The sequence below is a fragment of the Carassius auratus genome, unplaced genomic scaffold, assembly GCF_003368295.1.
Source record: "Carassius auratus strain Wakin unplaced genomic scaffold, ASM336829v1 scaf_tig00012847, whole genome shotgun sequence".
Classification (NCBI taxonomy): domain Eukaryota; kingdom Metazoa; phylum Chordata; class Actinopteri; order Cypriniformes; family Cyprinidae; genus Carassius; species Carassius auratus.
Window position 1 is genome coordinate 1 of NW_020524335.1, and position 18,060 is coordinate 18,060.

General features: G+C 37.3%; 1 protein-coding gene across 1 annotated transcript in view; it reads right to left on the minus strand.

Annotated features, from left to right (window-relative positions):
• Positions 1–3,097: 3,097 nt before the first annotated feature.
• The window catches only part of LOC113073763 (ankyrin repeat and fibronectin type-III domain-containing protein 1-like), a 75,444-nt gene continuing 60,481 nt past the window's right edge, over positions 3,098–18,060 (minus strand). The window contains exons 18-25 of the mRNA XM_026246516.1: positions 17,705–17,821; positions 16,837–17,052; positions 16,243–16,409; positions 13,310–13,451; positions 12,884–13,052; positions 12,029–12,195; positions 5,876–6,089; positions 3,098–4,429 (exon numbers count right to left, since the gene is read on the minus strand). Of these exons, the coding sequence (XP_026102301.1) occupies positions 3,672–4,429; positions 5,876–6,089; positions 12,029–12,195; positions 12,884–13,052; positions 13,310–13,451; positions 16,243–16,409; positions 16,837–17,052; positions 17,705–17,821 (1,950 nt within the window). The 3' untranslated portion in view covers positions 3,098–3,671. The remainder of the gene's footprint in view (positions 4,430–5,875; positions 6,090–12,028; positions 12,196–12,883; positions 13,053–13,309; positions 13,452–16,242; positions 16,410–16,836; positions 17,053–17,704; positions 17,822–18,060) is intronic.

Consider the following 18,060-nt stretch of genomic DNA (forward strand, 5'->3'; position numbering starts at 1 on the left):
AATATACAGATATGATGCTTTTTAATTGTTTTGGCTTGCATTGTGCACAGTATAAAGGTATCAAGACAAACATACTAAATCATTTAACAATAATACGCTAACTGGAAAGAGTTCAATGATTTAACTGGAAGGTGGAATATGATAAATAATGCCTCATGTGTGTGGGCTTGTGTTGTGTGCATTTTACCCACAGGATCTGGAGCACCAGCTGACATCACTACATTTCTTTACACAATCCTTCACAGGAGAAACTCCAGTTGTGACATTTTTTTTTTGGAAATCAATTTACATTTTGTGCAAATACCATTTTTCTTTCATTTGTAAAAAACATTACAAACAGTAATAAATTGTTAAAACATTGCAGCAGACACATTCACAATGTTGCTTGCAAAAGCTGCCCTCTTCATTCGGGGGGAAAATATCTCACTTAACTACAGGCCGTACATATGGATTATGTGAATAAATATATACTATATTCACAATGAATCTGTTAGGTAATAATCATTGCAAAATGAATGTGGTATAGTTTTACAGAATTACTGATGCATTACTAAACAATCTACCTTTTTGGTTATGTCCTTAGACCATAAACTTGCATTTCATTTAAAATATCTATGGCTTTATTGATAAAATGAGGGCTGTGATATTGGTCATTATGTTTAAAGAATGATCCACTTCCAAATCATTGAAATATTTATGAATGTGTGTTTATATATGTGGCACAAATTTGCGGTAAAAGCAAAGAAGGTTCCTATCTCTGCAAACGGTCAAAAGTGGTCCGATTCAAAATAATCCAGCTACCAAACTCTTATTATAGTAAAAGTTGTGGAAAGCAAATGTACTTTATGTATTAAAAGTGCAGTTTTTATCATTCCTTCAGACGGTAAAACATAAGTGGTTTTCTTTTCCTTTCATAACAGTGGGTTACCCAGCATAAATAGGAACAGGAACAGACAAATTACAACAAATCTTCAAATGTGAACAATCACACGCCACAAACCACCATCATATGGTAAACATCACACAACTCAAGGTATTTTTCAATGAAACACATTCTGTGGAACAAATGTCACGCACTCTTTCCTTAGAACTACTTACCAGCTTTTTCAATTGAAAAGGGCTCGTGTTTGTAGTGACGGGATCATCTTACAGTCATCCAGGGTTTCTGAACACTGAAACGCAATCGATTAGAAACAGATGTAATGTGAAGTGGGTGATGCCACTTCATACATCAATAGTAAGAGCAAACAATGCTTAATGGGCAGTGAAATTAGCGGATACATCAATCTTTCATTGCAAGTAAATACATAGGTGATTTGACGGTCAGTTAAAATTCGGTTTAAGTCCTTTCTCCACCTAAAAACACCAAAACAGTATGTTTCCAGAAGTAGAAATCCCATTCATTTTCTCCACAGAAACCTTGATTTTCATCAATAACCTTTAAACCTTTCAAAATAGACCAACCAGATGTTATTAAATCAATTATTTATATTTATTTATATATATATATATATATATATATCAAGTGCAAGGTTGGGGGTTCGATTCCCTGGGAACACATGATAGGTAAAAATTCAGATAAAAATAGCCTGAATGCACTGTAAGTCGCTTTGGATAAAAGCATCTGCTAAATGCATTAATTTAATTTAATTTTAATTTAATATATATTAAACAAGTTTATATATATATATATTAGGGGTGTAACGATACGCGTATTCATATTGAACCATTCAGTACGAGGCTTTCGGTTCGGTACGTGGTACGCATTATGTACCGAACGGTTCGTTGGACTAATTAATTATATTTTTGAAATATAATGATATGCGTTCAACAAGGTAGCCCAATAACCCAAACGACGTAACAGGCAACGCCCCTGACACCCTCGAAGAAGAAAAAAACACCACCTTATATGTTTATGTTAGGCTACTCAGTCAGGCGCTCGCTCACTCAGTACGCGCTGAGTGAGCGAGCAGTTCATGCACGGTACGCGGTGTCCAATGCGTTTAACAGACCAGAAATAGAAGATCCTCCAATAACCAACAGGTCTGGTGTTTGGGTGCACTTTGGATTCCCTGTAAGCCATGGTGATGGCAAGAGAGTGGTGGATAAAAAAACAACGGTATGTCGCATCTACATGACAATAGGGTACACCAGAAAAAAAAAAAACACCAGCGGGAATACTTGAAACATGTCAACTCATTTACGCCGACATCACTTTAGTGTGTCAGTATCTGGGAAAAGACGAAAACAAGGAGAAACATACACGCAACAAACTATGCCCGCAGCATTTAGGCCGACATTTCCAACGGATTCAAACAGGGCAAAAGACATCACCGCGGCGATCGGTAGGCTTCATTTACGTGGATATGAGACCTTACTATTTACCATTCATTCTATCATCACCATTATAGCTTACAGGGAATCCAAAGTGCACCCAAACACCAGACCTGTTGGTTTTTTGGAGGATCTTCTTTTTCTGGTCTGTTAAACGCATTAGCCATTTTGCAACGAGCCTTCAGCGCGTACTGAGTGAGCGAGCGCCTTACTCTGTAGTGGAAAACGCAGGTTTTAAGAACATGCTTAATGTAATTGAGCTCCGTTACAATATTCCTTCACAAGCCCATTTCAGCCAGACTGTAATTCCTGCTTTGTTCCAAATAACATAAGCCCTATAGAGAACCAATTGAGTAAAAACATTTTTTTTATAAGGAGCTGTTTTTGTTTTATACAGTATGCTGCTAATAAAACACAATAGAAGATGGGTAAAGAATAGCTCCATCATTGTTCAATGTAAAAAAAACAAACATACTTTGTTAGTTTTAATAAATAATTTTTTTTTTTTAAAATCAAGGAAATTTATCTGCCAATTTTTTCATTTTGCTGTATCTAAAACGTACCGAACCGTACTGAACCGAACCGTGACACCAGTGTATCGTATCGAACCGTGAATTTTGTGAACCGTTACACCCCTAATATATATATATATATATATAAACTTAAGTTTTTTAAATTTACACACACACACACACACACACGCACACACACACACACACACATATATATATATATATATATATATATATATATATATATATATTATACACACACACTTAATACCTTACATAAAAAATGTATTCATTTAGTTTTACTTCTAATCAATGGATTAGAATGTTTATGTTTAGAATGTCATAAACTGGTTTAAATACAATTGTAGCTTCTAATCAAAAAGCTGTAATATTTAGAGCTAATTTGGGTTTTGTTCATGACTTCAAAATCTTTTAGTCTGAGGAGGCTTTTCAACCCCTATGGTGATAATAAATGGGAAAAATACATTCCGAACAAAGGCAGCTGAAAAAGTGGGCGCTCACTGTTGGGCTCTATTGGCTGAGGAAAATTTCAAGTTCTGAGGAAAAGCAGTGCTTTGTTTCACGTTGCATTGATAATCAACATTGTAACAGTCAGAGCCATGATTAATGAGTCCCGCAGAGTTGACCAGCAACTTCATCCTCTGCAGAGAGGATGCAAGAATTGATTAGGCTAAGTGTTCACTCATTACAACTGTGAGTTGTTGTAAAATGTACAGTTGGAGAGAAAAGGGGTGTTTTGGAGCTTAGAGGCAATTTTAGTACTGATATATCCCCATGTCTACATGATGGAATGCTTATATCATCCTAGAGAGTGCTGCTGAGGATTTCCGACACTTGTTCATTCGTTTGCTCATCCGAATCCATGTCCTGAGCTGTAGTGCCGTATCCCGATCCGGCCTCTCTGGCTGCAGCTCCTCTCGATCCCGTCTCCGCCTCCTCCCAATGTGGGGCATCTCTGCAGGGTGACGTCTTGCTGCATGACTCCACAAAGATCCTGCGAACATTGGGCTTAGACTCCCTGAAGGGCGCCCTGTATTCATCCAAACTGTAGGAGGTAGTGGGAGAGTGTGATAGGGAGAGTGGCGACTCCAGTGGCAGGTCGATATCGCTCTGTCTGGTGTAGATGCCTTCGGATAGTGAAGGAGTGTGACTCTCGCTCTGTACGCGCAGCCAGCGGTGCGGCCCGCCAAAATAACTCCTCTGGGGATGGCTTTTGGACAGCAGCTTACGTTTCGTGGGTGGATCGGCCAGGAACTTGCTGCGGGATGGCTTGTCTGTGGTTTTCACAGAATAAGAGGACAGCGATAGGTCCTCCATGTCCTTGGTGCACGATTCGGTTTCCAGGATGGACTTGGAGCAAGTGCTGTATTTGAGATCATGCATCTGGAGAACATCAGGAGCGCTGCCGCTGAGGACATGCACAGCCTGATGGGAGAGATCCTGGGCTGAGGAGTAAACTAAGTCCAGGTCACGAGGGCTCAAAGCATCACTGGAGTCATAGTCACTGTCTGTGGGGAGAAAGACTTCCGAACAGCCCTCTTCATCTGAACCCGGCTGGGATTCTGCATCAGATGGGGATTGAAATAATAAGTCCATTAGAAATAAGCAAAGTGTTCAAAGAACTAGACATGCTTTATTAAAAATCCTTTGCCTTTAAAATCTGACTGGATGAACCATGTTCAGAGTCCATTGTGGAATAGCCAATATACACCCCTGTTCAAAAGTTTGTGATCATCAAAGATGCCTTTATTTGATCAAAAACACAGTATTATTGTGACATTTTTTTTTTTCAATTAAAATAACTTTTTTGCTGAATTTTCAGAAGTTATTACTCAAGTCTTCAGTGTCGCATGCTAAAGGAACATTTCTTATTATCAGTGCTGAAAATAGTTTTGTTATTAATATTTTTGTAGAAACTATGATACAAAATATATAACACAATGATATAATGAGAGACAGACAGACAGATATTGTAGATGATAAATTACTTAACTCACCTGAACTTTTGCACACTGGTGTTTATTTATAATGTAGAAAATAAAACTGCTGGGATATCACATACTGTACTGTCAACCATTATATAATGCAATATTGTTTTGTTAAATGCATTTAAAAGATACTATTAAGTATCTATGGTATATAGTGAAGAATCATGCATAGGTTCTTTCTGAAAGATCAATGAAAACAGTTTTAATTTAAACAGCGGCAATGTTGGTTGAATACACATCCTCACACATAATGCAATAATTATAATCCCTGGGAAAATTGTCTTATCATCTGTTTTTAATTAATGTTTTTAATTTTCTTAATACATTCAAAATAAATGTAAAGGCGTACTTTATCAGCACTGCATGTTTTTTGTTTTTTTTAATGCACTGAGACACTGGTAATATTTGGAATCATTAAATCATCAAAAAATGGCCTTAAATGTATTGCCACTCTGTGTTTTAAAAGATAAAATAAGCAGTTTGTGATTTGTGCAATGCCTTAGACAAATGCAAATCTATCAAATCAAAACATGGCACAATTGGGTCTTATTAGAACAGTAATGATGATCTGTGAATTATCATAATTTGCCAATGCTTAGTGATACAGTATAGTTTGAAACCCACATTTCCAAGCATCACAGGGTGCCAGAACATCACTGATGTGAGCGTAATCTGTCCTTTAATATTTTTCTTGAAAACTAGTGTCTTTTGTTATATATTTATTTGCCACAATTTTATAAACTCTCTTCCCTTTGAACACCCTGTAATGCTCTGCAAAACACATGGCATCTCAAAGCTTTAATACTGAATGTTTTATCATATCAATAAGCGTGTTGCATTATAATGAAGCCGATGCACTTATGCATTTCTTACAGAAACGTTCTTTTGTGCTGTCAACAAATACCACGTTCTCACTACTGCAAATATAATACAAATTTGAATGCAACACAGACACGCAGTCAAGCACCACACATATTTTTATGCCTGGAAGAAATGCAGCTATTGAAAAACAGCATTTACCAGCTGTGGGCTTTCGTCTCCTCATTTCTGGAGAGGGCGAGGGAGTGGGCACGTAGTCTGTGTTAGAGGACATGGAGTCATTCTTCTGGACAGGAGGCTCCACGCTGACATCTACTAACCAGGTGATAGGCACCCAACCGAGAGGCTGTTTATAGCGGGCATGCTGCAGGGCATTGGTGATCCAGCGGACGTCTCGCCACATCTCGTCCGATTGCTTCAAACACACAAAGGGAAAAAACTGTGAGGCTGAATGCTCTGTTATTTCATTGGAAATGCTGAAAATAAAGTTAGCTTGAAAACCAAAGGCTGCTTTTTAAATGCTGAATCGACATAAATGCAAATTGCAGCTTTCAGTGTGAGAAATGCGGTATTTCCCCCCACACAAACATCACAAAGCTTTTCAAACCATTAACGCGCATCACACAAAAGCTTCAAAGGAGGCCACAGAAAACTCGCTGTGAAGTCTGAAGGTGCATGACCGTGACTAATATCACAATTTATTTTGTGTCACCTTCCCCTGTTCACCAATCACAGCAGGTCAGAGCTGAATTGTACATATTGCTCCTGTTTAGTGTGCAGAAGCGAAATGAGAAGTAAAATGTGTTTTCAATCAGAGCTGTTAACCGCCATGAAGTGAATCTTCACAACTACCACTTTCATATTTTCCATCCTTGGGACGTACTATAGCAATTGTATTTACAAGGAGCTTATTTCAAATTGGAAGGAAAAAGGCTGTACAAAAATGAAGCAGGGTAGATGAAAAAAAAAAAAGACTCTGCAATCTGAGCTTTTTCTAGCAAATGCCATGTGAGATCCATCTTATGGGAATGAGCCTTGACACCACAGGATGACTCCTTTGGAAAATATGCCGGGCTTCTAATGACGAAGAGGGGACTCCAGTATGACAATGGCAATAATATGAGTTTCTTTAAGTTGCGAAATAGACTACTTGAACTAATAAATGTTTGGCTGATCCTGCAGGATGGGAAATATTGCAACAAATTAAGGGAAAATAAGAATAAATAGGCATTGTGGCTTATATATATCATACACAGTGCTCTAATTTAGCAACTCTCAACCCAAAAATTAATCACAGGTCTGTTCTGATAGAGCCGTGGACAGTGGGGAAGAATAATGTTCAAATGGAAATAAAGAAAATGTAACTGAACTGCTATTTAGGATAGCAAAAGTTATATTTCTGACCGTTATTAAAGGAATTAGAAAATGTTTTCCTTTTTATGTGCGTCAAAGGGATTTTTATGCAAAACATTTGGCGAAAAATATAAAAATATTAGATATATCGGTAACACTTTAGAATAAGGTTCCATTAGTTAATGTTAGTTAATGTATTAATTAACATGAACAAACAATGAATAATACATTTATTACTGTATTTATTAATCTTCGTTAATGTTAGTTAATGAACATACAGTTATTCATTGTTAGTTCATGGTAATTCACAGTGCATTAACTAATGTTAACAAGCACAACTTTTGATTTAAATAATGCATTAGTAAATGTTGAAATTAACATGAACTAAGACTTATAAATGCTGTAGAAGGATTGTTCTTGCTTAGTTCATGTTAACGAAAGTAGTTAACTAACATTAACTAATGGAACCTTATTCTAAAGTGTTACCGATATATCCAATATTGAGAGGCTGCTCGTCAGCCAAGGTCCATTTCAACTGGGCCAGGACTGCATGGAGAAATAATGTTAAATGGAAATAATAAAATGCATCCGACCATGTAATCATGCATATTTAGGACAGCAAAATGATTAGGCCTGACCGCTAACAGGAATGAGAAAATGCTTCCCATTTTTATATGTATTAAGGGCTGTGAAATCAAACTCAACAGTATTACGATGCAAAATACTGGCAAAAATGTTTACAATATTAGACCGATGCAACACGGCTATAATCTACATTTATACTCAAGCTATATATAAAAAAAAAAAAACAGTTATTGACTGTCAAAGAAAACATAAAAATTGAAGAGATATTTCAAACTAACAGTCAATCTTTCCTCTCAGCCTGTCATATTAACTATTTTAGTGTTAAACTATGTCCATTGTAAAAGTCCATTGGACTGTGAGTAATATCAGATTAACTAGTAGTTTATTTCACTCGCATTATAGCAGCAAACTTGTAAATCTGCCAACTTAAAGCCATAATGTTACTACTAAGTAAATTTGAGTGTCATGGAAGCTCCATCTCAACTATACATCTTGCCATATGCATCTGAAATGTGCATTTTGCGGTCTGCCGTTAGCTCTTTGACAGGACCACACAGCGATACAAACCTGCCCTCTCGCACGAGAGCAGAGCGCAAAGCACTTTCCACCAGCATGCCACTCTGACAGACGTGGCTCTTTTCTCATTCGCCGCCTCCTAGAACGTTAAGGTTTTCACGCTAATTGATGCCACATTGCTCAGCCCCACGCACACATTCATGCAGTAACACTCATTGATCTGTATTATTTTTTTCCCCTCGTCGCTCTCAGGCGCTGTGTAATCTGTGGTTAGTGTGCTGCTTTTTTCCAGCGCCTCTTGGACCTGACATCACACAAACACTCTTGTGGTTTTGTGGTCAATCTCAATTAATCGTCCAGACCGGGGTGGCGGAGAGGGATTATTTCAGACCGGCACACTTAACACATGCCTCTCTTTCAAGTCAAACTGTAAGAAAGCCTGCTGAGCTGTTATTGAAATTTCGACACAAGAAAAACAACTTGTTTTACAGTTTATACGTCTAGTAGTTATGCTTTATGACATCAATAAACTATCCTAATTGGATTATTAGTTTAAATTGTTTTTGTAGTTTGATGTTTCCAACACTCCCAAGCGGCTGGGAATAAACATGTGATCCTCAGGAGTAAAACATGAATGACGTATTGCTAAAAGTTGTAATTGAAACAACACGAATGGGGCTAATAAAAGGGAATGAAGCAGTAAAGCATAATTTCAGATAGTGTACAAACAATTAAAAATACTAAATAGCAAAAAAAACAAACAAAAAAAACAAGTATAGCACTATTCTACACACCTGTTTATTGCTATACATCATGTTATGCATACATTCTTACAAAGTCACTGCATGCATTGGCATAAGACTGAATAACTGAAATTACCACATTCAAATTCCATTCAAACGTTTGGGATCAGTAAAATCCTGAAAAAATTTAGTTTACACAGACAAAAAAAAAAAAATTGTAGCTCAATTGTTTTCGAATTGGATAAATAAACAGCTTTGGTGAGCATAAGAGACTTATTTCAAATACATTAATAAATCTTACCGACACCAAACTTTTGTAACGAAGTTTACTTCTCATTTATTTAAGGTGATTAATCAATAGTTTTTCAGAGACTGCTGAATTTGTGAAAACAAATTATTTAGACCAAAAACACTGTTAAGCTTGGCTATAAAGATGCAAAATGCTTGCAGTGCAACAAATTATTTAAATTGGGAAGGAATTGATTTGTTGTGATGGATGTTCAAAGCAAGTTCACACTGACTGCTCCAATTACAATGGAGATTCTTTTGCAAATTATTCCTGAACTAATATACTTCCAAGACGTACAACAAGCTGTACAAAACACCAATTAATACAGATCTTATAAAACAGCTATTTGAGAAGTATTGAAGAAGAAAATGCACATGAAAACTACACATTCAGCTTGAAAATATATATTCTTGCACGTCATCCGAAAACATATTTATGGAGCCAAAAGAGTATCAATAAAGATAAATGCACACACTACATTCACATATGCACACATAGGATTCATACATGCACACACATAATTCATAAATACACACACATGATTCACAAATGCACACAAAATTCACAAATGCACACACAAAATGTAAAAAGCACCGAAGATTCACAAATGCTTACAAAATTCAGAAATGCACACAAAATTCAGAAATGCACACACAATTCAGAAATGCAAACAACATTTACAAATGCACTCAAGATTCACAAATGCACAGGACAAGATTCAGAAATGTATTTCTGATGCACACACACATATATCTTGATTTACAAACTGCTTGCGGTCTGTGAACTTCACTGCATTTGTGTGTGAATTTTGAGACTCCTCTGACTTGGCTCAACACACAAATGCCTTTTTTTAAACAGGATGATCTGCAACCAATCAGATATCTCCCTTGTTTGAGCCAATCACAAGAATGCACCCCACGTGGGGGATTGTTTACTTATAAGCCAATCAGCGAACAACTCACTTTCTCAATCAGCGAACGACTCACATTCCTCAGCGAACGATTCACTTTCCTCACGCAGCGAACGACTCACTTTCCTTAGCGAGCGACTCACTTACCTCACGCAGCCGGCGACTCACTTTGCGCAGCCGGACACCCACTTTGCGCAGCAGGAGACTCACTTTCCGCACCCGGAGAGTCACTTTCCTCTGGCAGCGAACGACTCCCTTTCCTCGCGCAGTGAACGACTCACTTTCCTTAGCGAACGACTCACTTTCCTCACGAGTCACGCAGCGAGCGACTCACTTTCCTCAGCGAGCGATTCACTTTCCTCTCGCAGCGAACGACTCACTTACCTCAGGCAGCGAACGACTCACTTTCCTCACGAGTCACGCAGCGAGCGACTCACTTTCCTCTGCGAACGATTCACTTTCCTCACCCAGCGAAGTTGAGCGAACGATTCCCTTTCCTCATGCAGCCGGCGACTCACTTTGCGCAGCCGGAGAGTCACTTTCCTCTCTCAGCGGACCACTGACTCTCTCTTCATGTAGGGACCGAATATTATAAATAAAGTGACTTCTATATTGCGTCCAAAATAATATTTAGATATATTTAAAATATTAAAAAAGGTGTAAAAAATTTTTTTTTAACTTTCATTAAAATATTTCAATAAAATGAAATAATTGCCTATTGCAAATTTATGAATCCATGGTTAACTTTTTTTCTGCAGTCACAGTCTGGGCTATATGTATTGAGACATTTTTTAATTCATATTTTGTAAAAAAATAATAATAATACAAAATAAACCTGAATTGTAATCTAAACATCTGTATTTCCATACAATTTCATAAATAAGTAGGCTATAATATGCCACACCACAGGCATATCGCGCTTTGTGAACGTGTTCATGTGATTGGCTTATAAGTAAACAACCACGTGGAGTGCGTTCTTGTGATTGGCTAAAAGAAGGGAGACATCTGATTGGTTGCTGATCATTCCATGCATTTGTGTGTCGAGCCAAGTCAGAGGAGTCTCAAAATTCACACACAAATGCAGTGAAGTTCACAGAGTGCAAGCAGTTTGTAAATCAAGATATATGTGTGTGTGCATCAGAAATACATTTCTGAATCTTGTCCTGTGCATTTGTGAATCTTGAGTGCATTTGTAAATGTTGTTTGCATTTCTGAATTGTGTGTGTATTTCTGAATTTTGTGTGCATTTCTGAATTTTGTATGCATTTGTGAATCTTCTGTGCTTTTTAAATTTTGTGTGTGCATTTGTAAATTTTGTGTGCATTTGTGTATCCTGTGTGTGTATTTATGAATCATGTGTGTGCGTGTATGAATCCTGTGTGTGCATATGTGAATGTAGTGTGTGCATTTATCTTTATTGATACTCTTTTGGCTCCATACATATTGCTGTAGAAAAAGCATAAGGTGCTAAATTGTTTCTATTTTGTATTATATTTATGAGTCCAGGCCCTTGTAAAAGTATTTTATAACTTTTGTAAAAAAAAAAATGTTAAAAGAAGCTTGTTAAAAATGGTGTTGCTCCATTAATATACAATATAGAGCTGAATTAGATTTAAAAAAAAATAATTGTTTGTCATACACTTTAGGACAAGAGATGAAAATAAACCAAAAGAACAAGTATATATATTTCAATGTCATCCAAAAGATATTGCTATATTAAAAGTATTAGCACAAGGTGACTAATTATTTACATTTTTTAATAATATTTAGTCCAGGCCTTTTTTTACAGCACTTTATATTTTTTGTAAATAAATAAATAAAAATATAAAGGTTATATAAAATGTGTTGCACCATCAATATTCAATATGATACTGAATTATAGTATGTAAAAATATAATTTCTAAAGCGGGAGAGGGGGGAAAAAAATCACAAATCATATTATCCTTCAAAGACCATACCTGAATGTAGTCCAATATGTGCTGTTGTCTCTGTTTGGCTGTGGACACCTCAGAGTCAGTGATGGCCTCTCTAAAAGCCTGCTGGGTAATTAGAGCGTCCAGATCCAGCACTGAGGACAGCCGGCAGTACAGACTGATAAATTTCTCCTTATATGAGCAGAAGTGAACTGCACATGGGAGACAGAAATATATAACACCACAGTTAGTAATGGACAATTTAATATAAGGGTACTGAGATAAAATTGCATTCCTCAAATTGACTTCAATGGGTGGTATGCTACATGAAATTGAGACCCTACGAAGGTTATCATTAATGTCCCCAAAAAACACTGACAAATCTTTTTAAAAGATGTTTTTGTAATGGAAATCTGTGGGTGGTTTACAAGCGTATGGTGTTTGGGTTGAAACTACCTCACAGTATAATGTTTAAAAAGTAGTTTGAAACTCTCCCCACAACAGCAGCTGAATAAGCTACTAAGTGTTCTAACTGGCACCACTGCTAAGCATACAAGCACACGCTTTGCCTTCGCGTCTGAAAACAAACCTTGCTATTTGAATGAAAGTGATCTGCCATTCTTTAAAACACATTTTATTGAATTATAATATTGATTACTTGTTTAACCTTTCCTTATTTTACACAGTCTGGGCTCAGCGTGGGGGGTGGGTGGCTGTTTGGCTGGCCGTGGTGCGCACCGCCACCCCGCTGGTGTCTCTGTGTGTGTGTGTGTGTGTGTCTGCTTGATTTACTAGAGGTCCTGAGGGAGTGTGACTGGAGGCAGAGGGGGGAGGAATCTGTGGATTTTTATAAGGCCAACTGAGCTAATATTGTAGAGGTCGAAACAGAAGCCAGTGTACCGAGCTCAAACATTTGAAGAGGGAGGTTGAGGAACCCCGAGTGTGGTGTGTAGGGGTTGGTCTGTCCCGGGGCAGAGCAGACGTCGTCTGAGGCAGGCAGCAGCAGAAGAAAGGACACATTGTGACCCAGCTCCAGCACCTCGTGTGTGTAAAGACGGAAGTGCTTGGCCTGTGTGGGACACACACACACACACACACACACACACACACACACACTTTAAATCATGAGGGTCAAAGGGTAACAATGTTATGCCATAACTTAGCATCAATCACATCTGTCCCCTCTAACCATCCATCCATCCATCCATCCAGATCTCAAAGGATTAAGTAAAATATATTGACAAACTTTTATATATAGAATCTTTTTGGGATGATTGTGGTGCTTTACACCAATATACCACAGACTTGTCCTGTAGACTGCAGTACCTGGTGGAGAGGTAGATTGATCTGGTGCAGCAGACTCTTAATGGCTGTCTGGAGCTCAGAGAAGAGGAGGCAGTCTGTATCCTGATCTTCTCTTTCCACCTCCACAGGGCCAGACAGTGACTGCAGCCATTCCCACTCATTCCTGGGTGGGAAGAGACAGTGTTTAGTCAACATACACATAGCTCTATATCAAGGCTTCCAGTGGTGTCCTCGACATAGTGGTTTCCAAAGGCTAGTGGGATGGCATGTCTGATTTTTAGGGTAAAGATTAGTGAGATGCTTGTGGCCAACCACTAAAAACTCTTCCTTTTAATCTGAACATTTTACACCAAGAAAAGTGCTTAATTGTCCAATAATGCTCAAACAGATGCTTAGAAAAGCGACAATGCTTGGGTATTTGTTGCAGAGAGAATAAAAAAAAATGTATTGCAAAGAGAATTAAAAAAATAATTATTACACTATTATCTGTGACAAAATATCCATAAACCTAAAGTATATATATATATATATATATATATATATATAAAATAATTTAACTTTCCATAAATTTCATAAAAACTGAAGGATGAAAAGCATCAGCTCATAGTATTCAGGTAAGATGATGATGGGGCAAAATTTAGTAATTTGGTCTTAGTCTCAAGGACACCTTCAAGGCTAGATTCTAGGGGGTAGGTTGGTGGAAAAAAAAAACGCAAATTTCTTTGCTCCAGAGGTTTTCCTCGAGCCGTGAGTGGGCATCGTCCAGTGTGAACCTCCCACTGACTTCCACAGTCCGGCTCCATAGTAAATTTAGTTTTACTGCCACACAGAGCTGCAGGATAATACCCTCCCTGTCTCTAGCTACCTACCAAGGTCCACACCATGACCCGAGATGAAAATAAATAAATAGCTCCTTTACCGAACAAAAACAAATAGCAGTTTTGTTTTGACTGTAAAAAATGGTGGTGTCAAGAAACTATGTAAGCCTGTGGTGAGGGGGAGCCCGACGCAGAGTTCAGGCATATTTCAATCTTCTCAGGTACACTCACTCTGGAGAGCTCGTATTGGCTTCACTAATAAGAAATATTAACTTGTTTCGGTGCAAAAACAATGTTTAAAACTGAACATCCATATCAATGACATTAATTAAATTGCATGAGAGGTTTTTATGATGAGTCGAGAAGTACATTTGTTGCTCTTTTGGTAAAAGCAATAAATTAACAAAAAAGGAGAAAATAATTATATGATTCAATTACAGCCTTTGAATACATGCTTTAATTGTTTGCAATATTTATCCAGTGCTTTTAAACCTAGGGTCGTTGTCTTTCATATTTTTTAAAAGAAAAAAAAGCTTCAGAGAACTAGTTTGTGAACTGCAAAATGCAGGATGATTTGAGGAAAACATGAGCTAAAACACATCCTCACTCATTTACTATATTAGTATATTCAGAATATTATATTTCCCCTAAAGCAGGACCAAACAATCATCCCATTTGTTTTGTTGCATATTATGTATAGAATCTTACTTTTTATTTGCAGAAATTTGCATTTTTCATTTAAACATCCCCGGTCACTTCCCAACGTTTTTTAGCCAAATTATTGAAGCTTATTGCCATTATGGGATTTAAAAAAAAAAAAAAAAAACTAACATACTTTTTTTTTCTTGAAAATTTTAAATGTTAAGTATTGTGAGATGTAAACTCAGGATTTTGAGTTTATATCTAGTAATGCTGTTTTTTTCTGCCACAAAATAAATAAAAAACAAAAAGGTAATTGACTTTTCTCTCAAAATTCAGATTTTTTTTCTCACAATTATGAGTTATCATTTTGTAAATCTGTATATTATATTTCTCAAAATTGCACACAAACATGTTCCAACATGGCATGATCTCAGAAAAAAAATAACAACAAAATCAGCATTGCACATGTGCTCTACACTCAAGTAAAACAAAAAAATCTAACCACTTAACTATCACACTACGGTGAGATAAACACATGAAGATGAAAATGAAGATGAAGATACAAGGATAAATCCATGACAGAACAGACAGGAGACACACTTAAGGATGTAGCAGACCAGACGACAAACAGCGAACAGAACACAACTAATATAGTGGAGCCAACAAGGATAATTAACCAGACACACCTGAACTAAAAGACACAAATCAAACATGAGGGAAAAATGGACCACAGAAATTACGAGTAATAAAAAAAGAAAAGTAAAAAGGTGTGTGACAGTAACATTTAGTTCAAAATGGCCCATGTCCTAAAATGAGTTGACACCTCTGAAGAGCAATAAAGAGAAAAACCCTAATAATAAGTGTCCTTATTATTAGAGGTCATCCTCCACCACACAGACTCTCACACTAGACAGTACACCCTGGACTACATTTCCCATGCTCCATTGCACCAATCACAAGTTCACCTGATAAGAATCACACCATGCACCTGAGACCCATTACACACACACACAGCACAATCATCAGACATGCTTTATAAGCATTGGACTTTCTCTCACACACTACCAAGTATTGTTTTGTGTAAGTCGCTCTTCTAGCAATACAAAGCCTTTTCGTGTTAGTTTGCTTGGTCTTGTCTCTTTTTTTTAGTTCTCATAGCCTTTCAGTTTCTAGTTTTCATAGTGTAGTCTTTTTCTTGCTTTGCCCTGTTACTTGTGTTTTGACCCTTTTGCTCTGGATACTAAATTACCCCTCTTGCTTAGCCCTCTGGATATTGTTCACTCATCGAAGACACACGCTCGCCCTAGGATTATTCTTGTGTCTTGCTCTATATACCTGTATGCTAGTGTTTGACCCATGTCTGTTATGACCATGTCTCTGTGTAATAAAAGCTTGCATATGGATCTGCACGTCTCATCGGCCCCCACGTTACAACAAGAAATATCTGTAAAACTGTAAAAGTCAATAACATGTTGAAGAACACTCTAAGCTGACCTTGAAACGTTCCAGTTGTCTCGTATCTTGGTGTGGCAGAGCATGTTGGGCATCCGCTGAGGAACCAGAACTTTGATCTGATCCACAGAGCTGCTAAGCTTCAGGTAACCCAGATAAAGTCCAGAGGACAGCCGATGCTGACTTCGTCGCTGATAGGCCATAATGTCCTACAATCAAAATAAGAGAGTTTATATAAAAAATTAAATAAAAACTTTCTTTGAATGGTGTATTATTTAATACCACCTTACAACTTATTCCATTGCTTGTAAATACCACAATTGTAAATGCATTTTTCTGTATTTAGGTTCATATACAGTATATGTGTGTGTGTGTATATATATATATATATATATATATATATATATATATATACACACATGCATTTCATTCACATATATTTATTACTTATTATTTGTTCGTTGCTGTCTCTGTGTACTGGAAGCTTCTGTCACCAGAACAAAATCCTTGTATGTGCAAACATACTGTACTTGAAAATAAAGCTCTTTCTGATTCTGATTATTTGAGGTATCATTAAAGTCTGTAGATTAAACCATGCAAGAGTTGACATTTGAGTCAAGACAGAGCTGTATTTACCTGAATGGTTATGAGGAGGATGTCCAGGGCATATGGTTCCTCAGGAGTGGAAAGAGACTTCCTCTGACTCTGCAGTTTGGATACCTGCATCCACTTCCCATTGAAAAAGGAATAAAGGCTATCCATCTCCCTCACTGTCAAAAGCAGGACATTCCCATGACGGTCTTTAATAGGCTCATAATGGACTCTTCCCAAATTGTGAGTGCCCAGAAGATTCTGTTTGGAGAAAGAAAAGAAAGAAATGGAGAAGAATATAATGCTATGATGCTGTGCACGGTGTCCACTACAAGACAATAGTTTTTTTGGGGTTGTGACATTGAAACCACCATGGAACCGATAATAATCATACAGAATATAATAAAATATTTTAGTGTAACTAAAAAATTTACACATTATTGTACTAAAAAAACTGTTACAGTATTTTTCGGACTATAAGTTGCATCATTCCAAAAATACGTCATAATGGGGAAAAAAAACATATATAAGTCGCACTGGACTATAAGTCGCATTTATTTAGAACCAATAACCAAGAGAAAACACTACCGTCTGTTTAAACTTGGTTCATTTCTCTTAGTTAATTTCTCTTTGTTCATGTCAAATTTATTTTGATAAATAAGTCGCACCTGACTATAAGTCGCAGGACCAGCCAAACTATGAAAAAAAGTCTGACTTATAGTCCGGAAAATACGGTAAGTAGAACATGTAGGCCAAAATAATTGTTATGCAATTTAAAATATGCTCAAACACAGACGCACACTCTGCTAAGAGTCCCACATAAGAGATTATCCAACCCAATTTCAATTTGTACTGAGATCAAATCCCATTATAGTGATAAATTGTTAGCAAGGCTCATCGCGGGCTGGCAAACCTGCAGTTGGCCCGCGGCCGCCAGCATCTTCTGTCTGGACTGCAGAGTGGAAGAGGAAGAGGTGGAGACTGCCAGGCTCTGTCTCAGCCACCGGACGTCTTCCCACATACAGGACAGCTGCAAAATAAACACACGCGTGCACTTTTAAAGTAAGAGGAAGCTATTTACCTAATTCCTCGACATCATTCAAAGTCATGAATGCCAGAGTGCTTTATCTTCAGTTAGGCGATATCTCTGCTATAAAGTGCTTTAGACAGAAAAGTCCATCATTTGTAAAGAAGAAACCGTGTGCCTGCCCGTTTAACCTTCAAACTATTTTAAACTGGGAGACAAGGTTTATCAAGCCAACATCAAAA